The 20,379-nt window shown below is 43.3% G+C and overlaps 1 protein-coding gene across 5 annotated transcripts in view; it reads right to left on the bottom strand.

The window, feature by feature from the left end:
- Nucleotides 1-20,379, bottom strand: part of SLC4A4 (solute carrier family 4 member 4) — a 392,384-nt gene that overhangs the window by 287,790 nt on the left and 84,215 nt on the right. For all 5 annotated transcript variants that reach the window (XM_066386293.1, XM_066386292.1, XM_066386294.1 and 2 more), the window contains exon 2: nucleotides 12,644-12,717. In XM_066386293.1, the coding sequence (XP_066242390.1) occupies nucleotides 12,644-12,717 (74 nt within the window). The remainder of the gene's footprint in view (nucleotides 1-12,643; nucleotides 12,718-20,379) is intronic.

Below are 20,379 nucleotides of genomic sequence, written 5' to 3'. Positions count from 1 at the left end.
GACAATCATGTCCTTTACATAGTGTTCCCCTCAATGTTTTCAGTTCCCCTCAATGTTTTCAGTAGCCATACACAGTTATCACAGTATTATTGACTGTATTCCCTATGCTTTACTTAAATCCTCACAACTGCTTTGTAACTACCAATTTGTAATCCTTAATCCTTTACCCCTTTCACCCAGTCTCCCAACCCCTACCCATCTGGCACCATTAGTTCTCTCTCTGTGTCCATGAGCTTGTTTCAATTTTTTTTTGTATTTTTCCGAAGTTAGAAGCAGGGAGGCAGTCAGACAGACTCCCGCTGACCCGGATCCACCTGGCATGTCCACGAGGGGGTGATGCTCTGCCCATCTGGAGCGTTGCTCCATTGCAGCCAGAGCCATTCTAGCACCTGAGATGGAGGCCACAGAGCCATTCTCAGTGCCCGGGCCAACTTTGCTCCAATGGAGCCTTGGCTGCAGGAGGGGAAGAGAGAGACAGAGAGGAAGGAGAGGGGGAGGGGTGGAGAAGCAGATGGGCCCTTCTCCTGTGTGCCCTGGCCAGGAATCGAACCTGAGACTTCCACACGCTAGGCCAATGTTCTACTGCTGAGCCAACCGGCCAGGGCTGTTTCAATTTCATTTGTTCATTTCTTCTGTTTTTTAGATTCCACATATAAGGAAAATCACATGGTATTTGTCTTTCTCTGACTGCTTATGTCACTGTGCATAATAAATACCCTCTAGGTCCACCCACGCTGTCACAAATGGTAAGAAGATTTCATTCTTTTTTATGGTCAAGTAATACTCCATTATATATACATACCACTGCTTTTTTTTATCCAGACATCTATTGATGGGCACTTCGGTTGCTTCTATATCTTGGCTGCAATGAACACAGGGGTGCATGTATTCTTTCAAATTAGTATTTTGTATTTCTTCAAATAAATACCCAGAAGTGAGATAGCTGGGGTCTTATAAGGCAGATCCATTTTTTTTATTTTTTCAGGGAACCCATACTATTTCCCACAGTGGCTGCACCAGTCTGCATTCCCACCAACAGTGCACAAGTGTTCACCTTTCTCCACATCCTCACCAACACTTATCATTTGTGGACTTATTGACGATGGCCGTTCTGGTTCCAACACTTCTTTTTCTCCTTTCACTTCTTCCTACTTCCTATTCTTCCATGTGCTGCTTCTCATCCATCTCCCTTTCTCAATTCCTTTCCTGCTCCAGAGGGAAGAGACCTCCAGCACACTTTTTGGGAATGAGCGCTGCTCTGGGAAAGTCAGGAGGCCTGGCACCTTGTCCTTGTTATTCCGATTACTATCAGTGTTACCGTAAGCCAAGGACTTGAACCCATCAGCAGGTTGAGAACATTGAGCAAAATTTTCTCTACAATCCTTTCTAACCCTAAAAGTTCTATACCAATGCTAAGTATTTTAATTGGTTTAATGTAATGGAGCACTTAGAGGGAAAGGTTAAAAGTTTTCTACCATTTCTCAAAGTCTCTTCCCAACTGCTTATGATGATAACTTCTCTTTGGACCCTCTCCAGTCTACTCCAAGTTGACTCTTCCCTAACAATGCCACCCTAATTGCTAACAAAAGTCACCGATCACCTTCCACTGGCTATTTTTCGGTCCTCAGCTACCTGATTCCAGGCAGTATTCAGCACGGTCGTCACTCACTCCTTATCGAAAGGGATGGTCTCTTGGCCTCAGAGTAACCCTCCTCCTGGTTTGCCTCCAACTTCTAGGATTCCTTCCCAGTATCCAAATGTGGGCACTCACAGAGCCCAGTCCTGTCCTCTTCTCACTCTAGTCCATCAGCCAAAGAGATCTTTTTTAAATGCAAATTTTATCTTTTCACTTTTTCAAACTCCTGTTTCACTCCTGTTTCAAACCCTCTGCCAGGGCTCCACAGTACACACTTAAAAGTCCTAAATCTTTAGCATAGCATAAAAGGCCATGAATTATCTGGCTGCAAAGTTTTGCCTCCTCAAAATGTGCCTTTTGGGGTATTGATTTTAAGTTGGTTATTAAAAAAACAAAAGGCTCAGAAAGAATCCTTAACCTTATCCCCTTTCCTGCCTAAGAGATTCAGATGGAAAGGCCCAGTCCTGGAAGGGAATCATAGCACACTCACCTTAGTATTAGAAAGGAAAGCTCCAAGCAAGGATCTGTTACCTAGATCCCCACCACCACCCCATTGTTTCTGGGTGGCCTGGCAGGAATTTGTTGACCACGCATCCAGCTCTGTCTTGGCTACCTGTAAATTACCTATCCCCCTTCCCAATCACAGACGCCTACGTCCTTATCTCCATACTGTCATATAAGCCCCAACTGCCCAATGCATTTGCAGTCTCATTCTTGTGCCCTACCCCTGGTGTGTATTTTCTCCTATTCACCTGTCTCTGTTCATTTGAGTATTAGCCCAGCTAGAAGAACTTAGAAGGTTGGAAGAAAGTAAATTGTTTCAACCTCCACCCAACTCAGGCCACTCTCTCCCTGTTCACATGGCCCAGCACACAGGCCTCTCTCCGCATCTCACGAGTCCTACTTCTCTCTGGCCTGTGAGTCCTTACTCCCGCCTGCCTGCCCGGGATGCTTCCTTACCTCGACCAAGTTAACTCGTCTTCATCCTTGAGATCTCAGTGTCACTTCTATGGAGGAGATATACCCCGGTCTCCATGTAAACTCACCTAGACACACGATGCACTCTCTAAATCACCAGATCAATCTTGTGTCCTTAAATATCACTGGTTGATTTGACTGAACATTAATTGTGGCCCTAACAAGAACATGTTTATCACATTCAATGATACATATGAGCCTAGAAAAGCAACATATTAGAGCTCATATCTGCAACTGTTCTTACCATTTTCATAAGCTAGAAGGGGGAAAAAATATTGTCTATCAGTTAAAGTTAATAAGAACAGTTAACCAGATACTAATATATTGATTTATGGGTTATCAGAGATCGGTACCAGCTTTAGTCTGAAAGCATTCTGCAGTCACAGCAACCACTGGCGAGAAAGTGTGAAACAGAAAGATAAATCATCTACAGGCACTAGATCCAGGGGCGATGAATCTTAAATTTACAGGGTTCATCCTGAGGATTTCAAATTAGCTTCCTTCTACTTCTGGCAAAACTAGGAAATAGGGAGCTGCGAATGCTATTTCTTTGTACCAAAAACCAAGATTCAGAAATGAACTAATCTGTCAATGACTTGCTGCGAGATTATCCAAGAATTCTTAGCGCCTTGCTGTAGGTGAGTCAAGAGGTAGGTTAAAACTACACTTTGCATGAAGGAAATGTAACCAAGCAAACAGGAGTGGCCTGTGTCACCCAGAAAAGGACAGAGTCAGGAACAGAAACAGGTCCTGAGGCTCCTGGTTCTCTACACCCTCTAACGCACGCACAGAATGAATAAAAGCACCTGAACAATCTGGTGCCAATTTAATTTGTCAAATACATGTGTCTACTGGATTCAGGCATGAGCTTTCACTCTATACTAGCGATTCTCAACCTTTCTCATCTCATGGTATACATAAACCAATTGCTAAAATTCTGTGGCACACCAAAAAATACAGTTTTTGCCTGACTAAAAAAAAATAAGGTATAGGCCCTGGCTGGTTGGCTCAGTGGTAGAGCGTCGGCCTGGCGTGCAGAAGTCCCGGATTCGATTCCCAGCCAGGGCACACAGGAGAGGCGCCCATCTGCTTCTCCACCCCTCCCCCTCTCCTTCCTCTCTGTCTCTCTCTTCCCCTCCCGCAGCCAAAGCTCCATTGGAGCAAAAGATGGCCCGGGTGCTGGGGATGACTCCTTGGCCTCTGCCCCAGGCGCTGGAGTGGCTCTGGTCGCAACAGAGCGACACCCGGAGGGGCAGAGCATCGCCCCTGGTGGGCGTGCCGGGTGGATCCCGGTCGGGCGCATGCGGGAGTCTGTCTGACTGTCTCTCCCGTTTCCAGCTTCAGAAAAATACAAAAAATAAAAATAAATAAAAAAATAAGGTATAATTTTGATTCATTCACACTGAATGGCTATAGTTGTTCTGGCTATTGTCTTTTTTTTATTTTTTTATTTAGCCATCTAAGGGAAAAGAGGTTAGTGCCCCTGACTATATAGGTACTGCAGGTTTTAAAAATTCTTGCAGCACACTGGTCAAAAATCGCCGTGCTACATCCAAAACATTTTCTTTATTTTTCAGTAAGGATAAAATTACTTGCCGAAAAAATTTAATAATCAACTGGGGTGGGGCTGGTGATTTAACCAATCTATAAATTTGCAATTCTGACCTTGTAGAGCTGATAATGTTGGTCAATATTACTAAAATTCAAAACCTAGTTTTACTTCCAAAAGTTCTGGCCTGGGAAAAGTTAGTGAGCTTTCCACCATGAACAGTCAGCAAAATAAAATCTCAAGATGTTTAACCCTTTGAGTCGTACGAACATTCCTGTGCGTCCTCGTGCCTCCTGACCATCCAGAGTACGATCATACATGTGTAAGGCAACATTAAAAAAAGGCAAATGTATGTTCTTCTTGTTTCTATAAATTGGTTATCAAACAAATATGATTTTAAGTTAATATAACTGGAACTGGAACTAATTTCATTTCTTGAAAAAAAAACTCAGTGCTGGGGGTCAGTGAGCATGAAAGAACTCACTACTCGAAGGGTTAAGTAGAGTCTGTTCTCCTTTCAAAGTCAACAGTATAAAGAAAGGTGAACATACTGGGTAAAACAATTAGGATAGCTGCCTTCTCATTCTGACTCTATGGAAAAGTAAAAACAATTAACTAGATTGAAAAGCTTCTGCAGCTATTCAGAGAAGGGAGTTATTTAAGTCACCTATATGTACTGCTGGTTCAATGGATGTCATTCACCACCCTCCCTGCCTTCACTTTCATCCCACCTGGCAATCAGCAGCTTCAGGGATACAGTGTTTGGAACCTTCTTTGAACTCCTGTCATGCATGACAGGCTGTCACCTCAGTCGCCTACATGCAACCAGCCCAAAAAACAAAATCCCGTTAGCAAGCTCACCACAGCAACAACGGGACTCAACTGAGCTTTATGCCACCCCGTCCTACTCTTACTCTACTTTCCCTAAGTCCTGATTCTCAGTTCCCACAGTGATTCTGAATCTTGTGATGGTAAATATGGGGAAATATTTTGCTCACTTTCAAATAGATAGTATTATTTCTATACTACTGCATACTCTCATTTAATTGGTCCCTACTCTACATAAAATATGTTGATATACATTACAGAGACATATAATAGATTTTTGAATCCTCTTCATTGGTGGAAAACTACTATTCACTTAAATCTGTTCTCCAGAAGAAGAAAATTTGCATGCTATCTTAGGCAATGGGCACACATTTATATTCTATTCTATATTAGGGTTAATATGCCTCTTCTTAGAAAAGGAGGCCAGGTAACAAATCATAGGCAATGTGTATCAGAGCAGTCTAACTATGAAAATCAGCTCTCACACCCAGAGGTCAAAGGGAATCGGAATTTGCCCAAAGAGAAATAGACAGCAGATCCTGGGAACCCTCCCTTGACCATTCCAGCCTGCCCTTTCCAACACACAAAGCATTAGGTAAGGTTAGGAAGGCAAAGGCTAGATGTTGATAAAAATGAATTAAGCAACCAAAAATCATTTCGGCCAGTTAAAATTTTTGGAATGATATTAATTCTTGGCGAAAATGAAAATTCCTGGTGAGGCTGTTATAATCAAAATGAAAAAAGAACAGAGCGGTCAGGTATAACGCACCCACGGCCAGTGCCAGCGGTCAGGTATAACGCACCCATGCCCAGTGCCAGCGGTCAGGTATAATGCACCCACGCCCAGTGCCAGGTACGGCAGCAACAGCGTTCCTGGCAATAACCCCAAAGTCCTGTGAGGAATGGCATGTCCCACTACGCCCATTTTACAGAGCAAGACATCCAAACTCCAAACTGGAAGTTTCGTCCTTTGCTTACGCAATGATTTGGCAATAAAGTTTTAAATCATTATTCCCAAATTGATGCTTAGTCACTGTGCTCTAACAACACACGAATAAAACAAATGATACACAGTCCTCCTCCCGCCAAAAAAAATCAAACAATATGTCTCAAAAATATGACCAGATACAAACTTTTAAAATGAAACTTTAGACAAAGAAATTTATAAACATATTTACTGCAAGGGTATCATTTCAGAATGTCTGAATCTTTGCTAAACACAACCCAAGTACCAAGTTGAATTTTTTATGGCTTATTGACATAAAAGAATGTAGACATGTAGGACAAAAAGTGGCTTCAAGAGGGCCTTTGCCCATACTACGTGACCGGGGAACGCTCTACATTTGGAAAACTCTGGAAAGATTCCAGTTTCAAAAACCCATGGCCTTATCATCAGATTTCCCTGAACCTTAAGAAATCTGGATACCAATATGTATCTCCCTGACACAGCAGGAGGTGTCAGAGAGCTCCCAAGCTAAATGTCGCCTGCTTTAGGCCCTCTGGCAGGCTTTCAGCTGAGGCCATCAGGAGAAAGAGGCAGGGTGTTGGGAAAGGGTTGCTATGGCTTCAACCTGCTCTGGGAAACCCAAGTTCAAGTAGCAAACCTTAAACACCTTGGCACATTTCTTTAAGATCTCCAATATGTGTGTACATTGTTTCTTTCAAGAAGGCTTTTCCTTCAGCAGCATTTGCCCAAGTGTTTCCTCTGTACACACTGTTTCTGAGAAATTAGAATGAACAGCAGAGAAGAGGTCAGCAAAATGCAACCGGACACTTAAACCCAGTGCTCAGAATAGCCCAGCCCCAACCCCGCCCCCCTTCCCACCCGATAGGTTTTCGTTCACTCCTTCTCGGCAATCACACTTTTACCGTTGTAATTATTAACAAATGTCTACCAGGCCCCACTTTTTCTTTAGAATACTACCTCCTCTGATACACATAAATACATCGTCACAATATCCTCTAGTGAAAAATAAGTTTAAGCCATGATGATTTCATGTCTGTAAAATGTTGAGATTCTGACTTCCAAAAAAAGACAAAAGCTACCATTTCATCATTTTTGTCTCTCTCCTCAAAAAATAGAGAAGGAAAAAACAAAAGGCGGAGGTGTTTTGGAAACTTCTTCTTCTCATCAATATAAACACATAAATGGTATAAATGTCAATGATCTTTGCAAACTCAAACAGTAGTAACAGCAAGAGTAGGATCACTCGGAACTATACTACTGAGAAGCAAATTTCTAACTAAAAATTAAAACAAAGATTTTAGAGTATATTATATAAAGTAATTCTACTTGATTTAGTTTATAGAATATGTTCATTTATTCGTTTTGTTAATAAATATTTGGTAAATATATATTCAGCTCCAGACAGTGTCCTACTTCTTTTACTTTTATTTCCCTAAAAACAATACTCTAGCAAAATTCCATGCATTTTCTTTTTTTAATTTTTTTAAATTAATTGATGTTTTAGAGAGATAGGAAGAGAGAGAAACAGAGAGAAATACTGATGTGTTATTCCACTAATTTATGCTGGTTGCCCGTGTATTTTCCACCACACTCTCTTAATGTCCATCAGTTGACATGGGAGTCTGCATAATTATTCTTCCATCTAGACAGATGAGAGCTCTGTTTTTTGGCTTTAGTTTCAAATGGAAGAGGAAAGCCACCACAATGTATCAGAATACATTGAGAGCACTGATCAGACTTCAGAAATGGGGACACATTTCAGCCAATATTGTCTTGCAGTACCTTCTGCTTCCTGAGCTGCTGGTTAGACTTGATGTTAAGAAAGGGCCCCTCCTCAGAACGTCAGCACTGCCAAGGCTTGCTGGGGAGTTACCTATCCCTGCTGAGCCAAGGCCTTATCTCAAAGGATAAGGTGGAGTTTGCTCTTTTCCTCTATTGAGAAATATGAGATTGTTAAGCAATCTGTTTACATCATACAGATCCAAAATCCTCGCTGGCTCTTTTAAGGATAAAACATCTATAAGATATCTTTCTGTTTAGCAAAAAAGCTACCTGGGGCTCTTTCTTCCCATCTCAACTTTGGTTCACCCCACAAAACTTGGCAATTTTCCCTGTGTATATGTGTTTGAAATAAAAACTGAGCATTGTTCTCACAGTAGGCACTTCTGGGTCATTCTGGTTATATCAATTTGTCATCTACAGACCACTTCTGTGAAAGTGCCTAGGTTGGGCCTGACCAGGAGGTGGCGCAGTGGATAGAACGTCAGACTGGGATGTGGAGGACCCAGGTTCGAGACCCCAAGGTCGCCAGCTTCAGCGCAGGCTCATCTGGTTTGAGCAAAGCTCACCAGCTTGAGCCCAAGGTCGCTGGCTTGAGCAAGGGGTTACTCTGTCTGCTGTAGCCCCACAGTCAAGGCACATATGAGAAGGCACAACGAAAAACTAATGATTGATGCTTCTCATCTCTCTTCGTTCCTGTCTGTCTGCCCCTCTCTCTCTGACTCTCTTGCTCTGTCTTGTAAAAAAAAAAAAAAAAAAAAAAGTGCCTAGGCTGGACATAGATAGAGCCTTTTAGCACAGAAACAAGTATGACATCTTAAATGTTAAAAATTTTAAATGGTATATGCACAGTAACCACTCAGTAACCACTCTGTGCCCAAAATGTTAACTTTACCAAAACATTCACAGTATAACGTAACCAATGAAAGAACAGATACTTTTTATATTCTTTTTTTTGATATTTACTTTTTATATTCTTTTTTCATTAAATTTATTGGGGTGACATCAGTTAATAAGATTACATAAGTTTCAAGTATACATTACTACGGTACATGATCTATGTATTGCATTGTGTGTCCACCTCCCCAAGGCAAATCACCTTCTGTCACCATATATTTGGCCCTCTTTACGCTTTACTACCTCCCCATCCCCTTCGCTCTGGTAACTACCATTCTGTAATCTGTGTCTGTGAGTTTTTGTTTGTTTTTCAGCAAGAAAGCAAGAGAATGAGAGAGAGAGGGATAGACAGGGACAGACAGACAGGAGAGGTGAGAAGCATCAACTCATAGTTGTGGCATTTTAGTTGTTCATTGATTGCTTATCTACCTAAGCCAGCGATGCCTTACTCTAACCAGCGACCTTTGGGCTCAAGCCAGAGACCATGGGGTTGTGTCTATGATCCCATGTTCAAGCCCGCGATCCCACGCTCAAGCTGGATGATCCTGTGCTCAAGCCAGTGACCTCCGGGTTTCAAATCTGGGTCCTCAGCATCCCAAGCTAGCGCACTATCCACTGTGCCACTGCTTGGTCAGACAAGTTTTGTTTTTTCTGTTTTTCTTGTTTGCTTGTTTGTTGCTTTCAGTTTTATATCTCACATGAGTAAAATTATATGGTTCTTCTTCTCGAGTGGTTACCAGTGGGAAGGGGGTGGGGAGGCAGTAAAGGGTAAAGAGGGTCAAATACATGATGACAGAGATTGTCTGACCTTGGTGGTGGGTACACAATGCAATATATGTTTTTACAAGGGAAAATAAAGCTTCTCTTTATTTTAAAGATTATAAATTGATACCTGGTTACCTTTTTAAACAGTATATCTTCACACCACTAACACAAACCCACAAGGCAAATTATGGGAACATGAGGTTTAGGCCTTTAAATATATCCCGCATAGATAAACTCATTATTTAAACAAAAGATGAGTTACTCCTCTTCTGACTCACTGTGTTCTTAGTGAGTTTTGCAGTTGATGGTATTGTGTTGCATTTTCAGAAGGCAGATTAAGTGCCATGCCACCCACTGAGAGTGAAGGGGAACCAGGTGAACTGAGGGCGCTGCTGACATCGCAGTCACCATGCTCTCCAGCTCTCCCCTGCTCAGGACTCCAGCATTCGCTGGAACTGGCTCTTCTTGCCTTGAGGCTGAACTGAATTCAATCCCCCCCAATTTTGTGGGCCTAAGAAGAATTTTAAACGCATGAAGACTTCAAAGTAACTAGAATTACTTGACCTTTGTCACCCCAATAATCGCTTAATGGGAGTACATCTTACTTGTGTAATTCCTTTGAAAGACAAAGTTTTATGTTAAGTTTACTTCTGCCAAGTGTACTGCAATATGCTTCAGCCCATGTTTATCCTAGAAGCAAGAGCAGTAACTACTTGGATAGAAAACAGTTTGTTTGGTAATAGAAAGGTAAGGTGTTCCAATTCCTTCAACCTTTGAATTTCTCATCCTTAAACCTGGAGCACTGACTTCTACCATAAATGTACCAGAACTCAGCTACTTCAGAACAAAAATGACAGTTCACTTCCTTCAGATACACCCTCCTCAGTGCAGTTAAAAATATGAGACAGCCTTATGCCTTGAGGAATACATTCCCACTCAACATCGAACGAATCCCTATGAGAGGTCTTGACAGTCAATCCTCTGCATCTTCATTCTCAACCACTGAGAATGACCATGGATAAGTCATCAAACCCGTGTCCACTGCAACTTCTTTACACTTTCACCGAGAGTTACTATAAAATTTAAGTGCTCCCACCCCCACCAGATGAAGTCAGGTGAGAAAATGGGAGGGTCCATTGGGTGGGCACTGAATTAGAAACTGATAGTTCCTATTGTAGTTTCAAGACTTGTACTGTAGAGGAGGCCGTACTGTTGGGTGTCCTCCGTTAATAATGATACCATAAACAACTTTCCCACAGGGCCTCAGGATTCAACAACAGGCAACTGGCTAGACACGCCTTGAAAGAAATGTAATCAACTCAGGCTCCAAACAGCATGAAAGATAATCATTAAAATGAAAGCCTCAGAACAGGAAAATACACAAAATCCATGTGCTAAGTTTACACCACAAAGTCAAATGATTTTACACATATTTCGACCACCTTTTGTTGCCTTTTTTGTTTTTCCTTAAAGAAACCTGGCTACAGATTTGTGTGCTATTCGTTACATTGCTGTCTTAACTTTGTGCCTGAAAACCAAGGGCAATACTTCAGGAAATTAACTTCTTAGTCAAAGCCTTAAGAAACCCATGTATGATATCCTATTACAGTAGGGTGCTGTCAGTCCTACAGACCTTATAAACTCAAGAAAGGAATTGACATCTCCTGTTAACTTAGCTAGGACAGTATTCTCAAGGAGAACACACACACACACACAGAGTACAGTTCATTCTCAAGCTTCCTCATTAATATTTCTACTTTAATTGTCCTAAAACTATAGAGTATCCACTCAATCCTACAATACTTCTTATATTCATTTCCTGTAACTTTAAGATTCTTATCTCCTCTTTGACCCTAGGACAGTGACAAAGTCACTACAATGGAGACTTAACATCTTAAAAATTAACACTAAAGAATCGCCAGACAAAAGTTGTACTATGTTGCTTTCACTAACTTGACATTTTCCCACAGTCAGGCTGTATAAGTGCAAGGAACCCATAACACAATATGAAAGAAAATACTGTAGTTTCCTTTTTCCTAAGAAACTTAGGTATCAAATTCTTATTAGTCTCAAGAGCATAAGCACAGGAAGTAGCAAGGTGGAGGGGGAAAACCAACCCTCGGACACTCTATGGTCAGAAGAAACTGACTAAGGAAACATGAGGGGGAAAGAAACACAATGGTCACACTATTCAAACCACACCAGGTGGCACAGCGACATCACCTGCCTGGAACCAGTCTGGCTGAAGAATCACTCCAGAACACACAATAACACCCCAGTTACCCTAACCCCCACCGCCCTCTGATCCAAGTTTTTGGTATCCATTAAATGTTTCCTAAGTGGCACTAATCAGACTAGAGGTCCCAAGCACATATAAATTGTCTCTCGGGTGATTTTAACGGGCACATTTTATGACACAGTTCACCTGCAAGTTTCATTTAATTTTATGAGTACCATTTATTTTTTAAATCTCATATAAATATTTATAACACCTTGTATATTTGTGATGCCTTCATATATAATTACTTTCATAAATATTAAATAAGTCCTGCTTTCTCACTATCAAATAAATAGTATTATTCCATGTTATTGATAAGTCAAGAGCAAAGAAAAGAGAAGACACACTGAAGCATCATAAGATGAGCTAAAATTTAACTCTTATTTGTTTTTTAATAAGCACTGGGGAGCATTATTTTCAAAAGGGGTCCTGGAGGTTTTATTAAGTAAAAAAAAAAAAAATGCTTGTCCATCTTTTCCTAACTAGGACTCATCCATGAATACTATTCTTTATATCCTCAGCTTAGACCCATTTTCCTGGCAACAGTGGTTTCATTCACCTTCTATAACATCTGTTTTTCTACCCTGAAAACTATAAAAAAGAATAGAAGATTCAACCAAATACATTTATATAAATCTTGCAGCTTCGTTGAATTAATCATTGGAAAGTGGTTTATATTACCTGGCAAAATATTTTTCACAAAGAGGCATCTGCTTCAAAGTAAGAGCCCTACCCTCTTTTTTTAAACCGTGCAGGACTACACTGACTCAGATTCTGATTGGTCCAACAAAGTTCTCAATATTATTTTCTGTATTGAAGCAAAATGTGGAGAGTAATGAAACTCCATAGAAAAGCTTTGATTTTTAACTTCAAAAATGCAAGATATATGAAATGGAAGAATGCTACAGATTATCTAAAAAGACATATGTATATGAATATATACTTCCCCAGACCCATAAAGCTTACCTTCCACTTCTTCTTCATCACACACATGCTTGAGGAAGGAAGCCCCTCTGTCCAGGACAGCTTCATCCTCCATCCTATAGTAATAAAAAAGAAAAAAAGAATGCTCAGACTTCTCCTGGAGGGAGCCACTTGAAGCAGCCCAGCTTCTGGGCAGGTTGACCTGCAAGCTGCTGGTCATGTTAACAGGACAGAGTCACTCTTCTTCTGGTGACGGCCACTTCCTCACGCAGCTCCTCTCCTCTGGTGGCAGAGAGCATGCCGGTCCCACATAGCTTCAGCTCGAGCCTGGAGACGGCTCCCACACAGACAGGTGAGAGAAACTCATCTCAGTCCTGCAGGCTGGAGGTTGTTGGTTCTCCCCTTTGGGGTTTGCAAAAAAAAAAAAAAAAGGAAGAAAGAAAGAAAAAAAAATACCAAGAGAGGAAGTTTGGTGTGTCTGGAGTGCTCGTGATGATTGTTTGTGGAAATCCAGCTTCAGTGCTTAGCTCTTTAAACATCCACTGCATGGAAATGTATACCCTCACACACACACATGCACACCCACCCACAGACACAAAGCGCCAGGGAGCGAGGCTAGTGCACAGTGGGAGCCTCGCTTCCAGCCAGCCTCTTAATCCCAGCACAGCCCAGGATTCTCTGTTGAGTGGCAAGCTTTGAGTCACATGTTGGCCTTACGGAAACCCGACATCTGAGGATTATCCAGCCACTCAGCTTTGGCAACAGTCACATATATATGCCACCCATTCATTCATTTTCCACATTCTTATTACACATCTCTCTCTGTGTATATCTGTCCTGTTAACTCTTCCCTGAAGGGCACAGAGTTCTTCCTTTTGTAGCCACATTATGCTGTCCTCCTGTGTCCTTACATAATAGGATCTACTCTGCAATATGCTAAATAAGACCTCAGGATCCATCCAAGGAAGGACAGCGTTTTTATGACCTCCCAATGCCAAACATGTTTCTAGTTTATAGAATGAGTTAAGGTTTATTTCCTTATTCTGTGACTCGTGTTCACTGCATTAACTTTGACATACAGAATTCCATGAACTCTATTTATAGTGAAAGCAGAAAGAAATCCCGAATTGCTCAAATGCTGCTTGTGTCGTACCGGTCTAGAGACAAAGAACTTTTTCTCTGGGGACAGCTGCTCTGTGCCGTACCGTCCATGAGCTCTGCCAGAGCACCAAATGTTCACTCTGTATTCTAGTCATCCAAATATATGCTCAGGCAGTGAATACTGTAGGTCTGTTTTACATATTGTCTGTATAACTTATTCCTGTGCTTCAGATATTCGTTATAATATGTGTGAATCCTCACTGACTTCACATTTCCCTCCTTTCTATTTTAGGAGCACATCCATCTCACAAAGGAACTTTCTTAGCACAAAATGTCAGAAGTTTGGTGTCAGGTAAACCTGGGTTTCAAAAATGTAGTTCTAACACTTAGTGTTTGTATCGCTTGGAGCAAAGTATTAACTGTTTGAGCCTCAGTGTTTCCATCTATATAATTGGAGGTAATAATACCAACCTTGCAGGACTGCTTTGAGCTTCAAACTAGGTAACATATGTGAAAACACTCAGTTTTGTGCCTAGCGCCTAGTTCATAAGTAACAAAGGTAGGTTTCTTTCCTTTCTCCTTATTCCTTTCTCACCCTGACCTTTGTTGGTAAGCAATGCCATTAAAGAACTCATTACCTTTGGACACTTGCAGAGTATTTTCCTTCCAGGATCTGAGAGAGACATGTCTGCAGTAGTTCATCCTGATATGTATAATATCTATTTCCTTCTCTGTATTAAAACTGAAAACATAAAACTAAATGCAAATGAGATATGGGTCAGCCATCAGGATTATAGTAGGGGGTAAAAAAATAAATGCCTTGAAGACTTGAAAAGTCGAGTCTTTCCCCAGCCCCCTCTGAGCCACTCCGTGCGGAGTAAATGATACGCTGATGTACTGATTCCGCAAGTGCTATGCCCTGGCACTCTGCAGAGGGAGGGGAGGGGCATCTCTGAACAGGACAGACAATTCCTGAGAAACTAATAATAAATAGATAAGGTAATCTTAAGCAGCATTAACTGCTTTGCAGGAAATAAAATGAGGCAAGGGGCCAACTGGCATAAGGTGGTTCAGATGAGACTTCTGAGGAGAGAAAATAAATGATATGAAGGAACCAGGCATTTGAAGAGCATTCCAAAGGGAACAGCAAGTGCAAAGGCCCTGAGATGGGAACAATTTTAGCATGTACCAGAAAAAGAATAATGTCCGTGAGGCTGGACCAAGTAAGAAGGTCCACAGTAGTACTACCTGTAGGACTCAGGGCCATGCAGGCCGTGGTGGGCAGGCAGAATTGCAGGTGTCCTGGGAGCCACTGAGGGGTTTTGCTTTGTTCTCGTCTACTGATAAGTAATTGACATCATAACACTATATTGGTTTCTGATGCACAACAGGATGATTTGGTATTTGTATACACATTAGTCCCTCCTTATCTGAGAGGGATGTTCCAAGACACCCTATGGATGCCTGAAAAAACTGGTATTACTGAACCCTATATATACAATGTTTTTTTTTTCCTAGACATACATACCCATGATAAAGTTTAATTTAGAAATTAGTCCATTCATTGTTATGATAGGTCTTAGCAAGCTCAGCATACTATATTTTTTCCTTTCCTTATGAAGCCAAGACTTTTACTTTTTCACTTCAAGGAAGCCCTTTACAGCTTCTCTTTGGCATGTCCGAATTGCCAGCATCGGTACTCTTCTGCTTTGGGGCCATTACCAAGTAAAACAAAGGTTACTGAAACACAAGCACTGTGATACTGTGACAGTCTATCTGATAACCCAGACGGCTACTAAATGTGTGGTGGAGAGCGCAGAGAGCGTGGACAGGCGAGACAAAGGGATGCTTCACGGCCGGGGTGAGACACAGCAAAACAACACGAGAGCTGATCACACTAGTTAGAACAACGCACAATTTAAAACTTCTCAATGGCTTATTTCTGGAATATTTCGTTTAATAGTTTCGAACCCTGGTTGACTGTGGGTAACTGAAACCATGGAAAGTAAAGAAGGGACCATTGTATTGTGAAATGATCACAACCATAAGTCTAGTCACCATATAGAGTTGCAAAATTTCTTTTTCTCTATGATGAGAACTTTTTTTTTTTTTTTTCATTTTTCTGAAGCTGGAAACAGGGAGAGACAGTCAGACAGACTCCCGCATGCGCCCGACCGGGATCCACCCGGCACGCCCACCATGGGGCGACGCTCTGCCCACCAGGGGGCGATGCTCTGCCCATCCTGGGCGTCGCCATGTTGCGACCAGAGCCACTCTAGCGCCTGAGGCAGAGGCCACAGAGCCATCCCCAGCGCCCGGGCCATCCTTGCTCCAATGGAGCCTTGGCTGCGGGAGGGGAAGAGAGAGACAGAGAGGAAAGCGCGGCGGAGGGGTGGAGAAGCAAATGGGCGCTTCTCCTGTGTGCCCTGGCCAGGAATCGAACCCGGGTCCTCCGCATGCTAGGCCGACGCTCTACCGCTGAGCCAACCGGCCAGGGCTTGATGAGAACTTTTAAGATCTACTCTTTTAGCAACTTTCAAATAGGCAATACAGTATTATGAACTGTAGTTAAGAGTGTTAAGATGGAGCTGTTTCACCTTTTTTAAAGGATTGCTCTGGCTGCGATGTGAAATGTAGATAATGAGGAGGCCACAGAAACCGGGGCACTGTCTCGGGGTCCAGACAAGGCTGTGGCGGAACCAGCTCCGGGGGAAGGAATCAAGAGTTCTTTTCTGGACACTTTATGGTTGAGACGCTAATTATATGTGAAAAAGCAACTACCCCGTACACAATCAGACATCTAAATATGGAGTTCAGGAGCCTGGGCCTGGGGATAAAAATTGGAAAGTCAATGAATAAAGCTGGTCTCTGAAGCGATTAATAGATGAAATCATCCAGGAAGAAAACGGAGAAGTAGAGGCGTAGACTTAAGAACAAGCACCGGGCATGCCAACATTTACAAGCAGAGGAACAAAAGCAGTCCATGAGGTAAGAGGAAAACCAGGAAAGAGTGATGTCAAAGAAGCTGAGAGAAGAGGAGAGGACTGCCCCTGGGAGGCCGAGAAAGATGGAGGCAGAAAAGAAAAACGGGATTTGGCATCATGGAGGTTGTTGGTAATGATGACCAGAGCACTTAAAACATACCATACACTGTGCTGGGCACACCGACAGCACCCAGTCATTCCCTTTTCTCTTTCCTGTCCTCTTCCATTCGTTTATTCAATAAATATTTACTGAGTACCTATTAGATGTCAGGCACACTTCTAGGCACTAGAGATACAACAATGAGCAAGACATATAAGGACCCTAGTATAATTACACCTGCCTTTTTGAAGACTCTTCCAGCCATCTGGGAGAGTCAGCCCAAAAGGCAAGAACCCACCAGTGATACATAGATAAGGACGACAGCTTAATGGGGAAATTTCCTTAAAGGACCTCAGAAGTACAATAAAACCCTGCAGCCCTGGACTACTTATTGCACAGACATTAATAGAACTGTTTCCCCTTTGAAAAACAGAGGTTAGCCCATATTACTTCTCAGAACTCACCCTTTCCAATTCTATCAACCTACAATCCAACACAATTTCCTATAGGACATCATCTGTACACCCCACCATTCATCAAGCTGGTCCTATTTACTTTTTACATGTTCATATCCAAGTCCTTCCCAAACTTGCATGCAACACACAAGCAAAGCCAAAATAAAGGAAGGAAACCAGTAACAACTGAAGGACACACTGTTACAACTATAACAAGTGTAGAAAGTACGTTCGTGCCCAGAGCCCTGGTCCGAGGCTCAGACACCCACCCAGCCTGACGGAAACACTGTCCCCGAGCTCCATCTGAGTGAAGAGTGAGAACAATGATTGCTGCATTCCTTGGCTCTCTGATACATATTTCACATTCCCTCCAAGACTATACATAGCAAGTAATTAGAAACCTAGTCCCTTCTGATGGACACTACGGAGCGTCTGCAAGCAGCCTCTTCCCTGTTGGAAGCGAGACAGAGCGAGTGTTGCCAGCTAAAAACACAAATCTGCACGCCCACGGCAGCCTTCCCGAGCAGCCCTCCCCTCCTCCGAGCAAGTCCACCTGGCACATCTGGGCTCCTGCACAAAGCAGAGGGCATTTCGGGCTTGTTCCATCTTTCCAGCACAAGTGTCAATTATTTGGGTTTGTGTCACCCCCCTAAAACTTCTCATCAGTTGCTTGCTATTATTAGGAAGACAAAGATATCTTTTAAAACAACCGTCTGACTCAACCAGTTTTCTCCTCTATCAGTGGAAAGAAATTAACTCATCGAGTTCCGAATAAGGCCCCCAAATCCACTCTTAAAGTGTTTCTTTCACACAAACTGCCGTGGCTGAAAACAAAGAAAGGGAAGAGCATGCTTCTAAACTGCTCTGCAGTTGCTCACGTCGCCAGCATGAGGCAAAGTTCAGAATAGAATTGGAAGCTTCTCACCAGCATCACGGGGATAAGGGTCAGACCAGTCAGTACAAAACCCACGTGGGGCCAATAGCGCCTTCCTTCCACAGGACCTGAGAGGAGTAGGAAGACCCTTCCTCACAGGTCCACTCCCAACGCGGGGTTTCTCTCACTCCCTGTTACTCGGGGACACTAACATGATTTCACTGCAACACATGACAAATCTGCTGCCAAACGGCCAGGCTTTCAGCAGCCAGTCCTAATCACGGAGCAGGCTCGTAAGAGTGACTTAAGCCCAGCACGAGAAACATTTGTGCAAAACTGTCAGCTACTGGGCCTTGGGCACCCATCTGCATTCCACCCCTCTGGTTTCCCGCCCCCAGAGCCCTTGCCAACTGCCAACGTGCTCACCGGCGAGTCCGCACAGCACTAGCAGCTGCCACTCAGCCAGTCAGCAAGTGGCAGGAGGCCAGCACACAAGTTTCAGAAGCAAGCCTACCCCGTCACAGCGCTGCTAAAGGTCGAAGGTCTCTGGGTGTGCTAGCCTCTCCGTTCACCTCACTTGCCCTCCCACTGCCCTGTCCCCGTCCCTCCTCTGTGAGGCCTCCCATGGTAACATTTCGCTCGTCTCTATAGTAACAGCATCTGGTTTCAGGGTTATAACGCTGTACAGAACAATTTTCTTCCTAACTTAAGGCCTTTGCCAAAGGATGCACTAGCAAAAAAGGCTGCTGCTAGAGGGGGAGCCAGCTGTTCCCTTGTCACTCCAAGCACGCAGCCACACCGAGAGCTGCAGGGTCGCAGCAGAGGCAGCTCTCTGACCCTGCAAGCAGAGAACAGACCGCCCAACCTCCACACACTGATCTGTGAGGAGAGGACCCGCTGAGACCTGCAGGCAGCCCCAGCCCCAGAGCGGGCCCGCTCTCCTCCACACCCTGCTCTCCACCTAACCAGGCTGCACCTGGGCTACGTGACCAGGGTGCTTTCTGACTACTTCCCAAAAAGGCACCAGAGGGTGGCACCCTAGGGAGCAGATGAGCTCCAGTTCTTAGCATGTCCATACCTGAACTGGACACCACTGGCTCTTTCCATGCATACAGCTTAAAAGTTTATTAGTTAACCTCTTATTTAAACTCATCCCACTTCATCCTCACTAGCTGGCTCTGTTTATGACATCCGGCGAACCCCATAATCTCTCACTTTACAACAGCTTTCCTGTGCAGAGCAAATGTTTAAACAGTTCTTTACACACATGCCCACACACACACTGAAGTGACGCATGCAGGGGAGTGGACAAGTACTAGGAAATGAAGAGTTTATTATCATTAGCCGTTGCTGCCACGAAAATTATATTTACAGTGCTCGTAAGGGCCCTCACTTGAGGAATCAGAGGTGATTGATTGTCTCGGGTCCCAGAGGTCGAAAGCAGGCTGTCCCTGCTCGCTGGCTGGTCTTAGATCCAGACGGAAGGCAAAAATCAGCATTTTCACAGGTCTTTTTCGGGAACTACACAGAATGCAACAATCCTACTGACATCTAGAATCGTGCACTCTCTCACCCGTCTCTGAATTCTAGTCCCTATTTAAATCATTTCTAAGAAGTGGGGAACTATTCTCATTACAAATCACTTGAAAACGTGATGTTTCCTTTCAAACTTTTTAAACTGCCCCGCATTTTCTTGATGCTGTGTTGTTCTAGAAAATCTGCTGTCCACGTTTTCAACATTCACGTGAAGCACACTATCAATTCTCCAAACCACAGGCAACTGGGGAGAGCAATCGCAGCGGCTGCAAAGAGCACTGCCATCTTTTGGCAGCATGTGCTCACTACAGGGAAGCGGAGGGTGGGGCAGAGGAAAGGCTGTAACTCGTCCTTTTAGAACTTCACCAGCACGAGAGAGCCCACACTGCACAGCAAAGAAGAAGAAAAAACACTGTGTTGGTGCAACTTGAGAAGCTGCTGGAGCTCTGGACATAAATGCTGGGGAAAAGAGACTTTAGTTTAACAAAGCTAACAAGTGTTGTAAATGGCAGAGGTGACTCCCGGAGATCAGCCAACAACAAAGCAAGCCGAGTTCAGGAGTGCCCTAATCGGGCTGGAAATTTACACAGGCCCAGCGCCAGGGAGACCTGGGTGGCAGCCCCAAATGAAACCTGACTGCCGACTGGATAGAAGGTGAAAATGTAATCCAGAGTGGGATCGTGCCAAACATAATTCTGGATTTATGAACTGCATTACAAGTTCATTTG

Source organism: Saccopteryx leptura, chromosome 5 (assembly GCF_036850995.1).
Source record: "Saccopteryx leptura isolate mSacLep1 chromosome 5, mSacLep1_pri_phased_curated, whole genome shotgun sequence".
Taxonomy (NCBI): Eukaryota; Metazoa; Chordata; class Mammalia; order Chiroptera; family Emballonuridae; genus Saccopteryx; species Saccopteryx leptura.
This window is presented reverse-complemented; position numbering and strand designations above follow the sequence as displayed.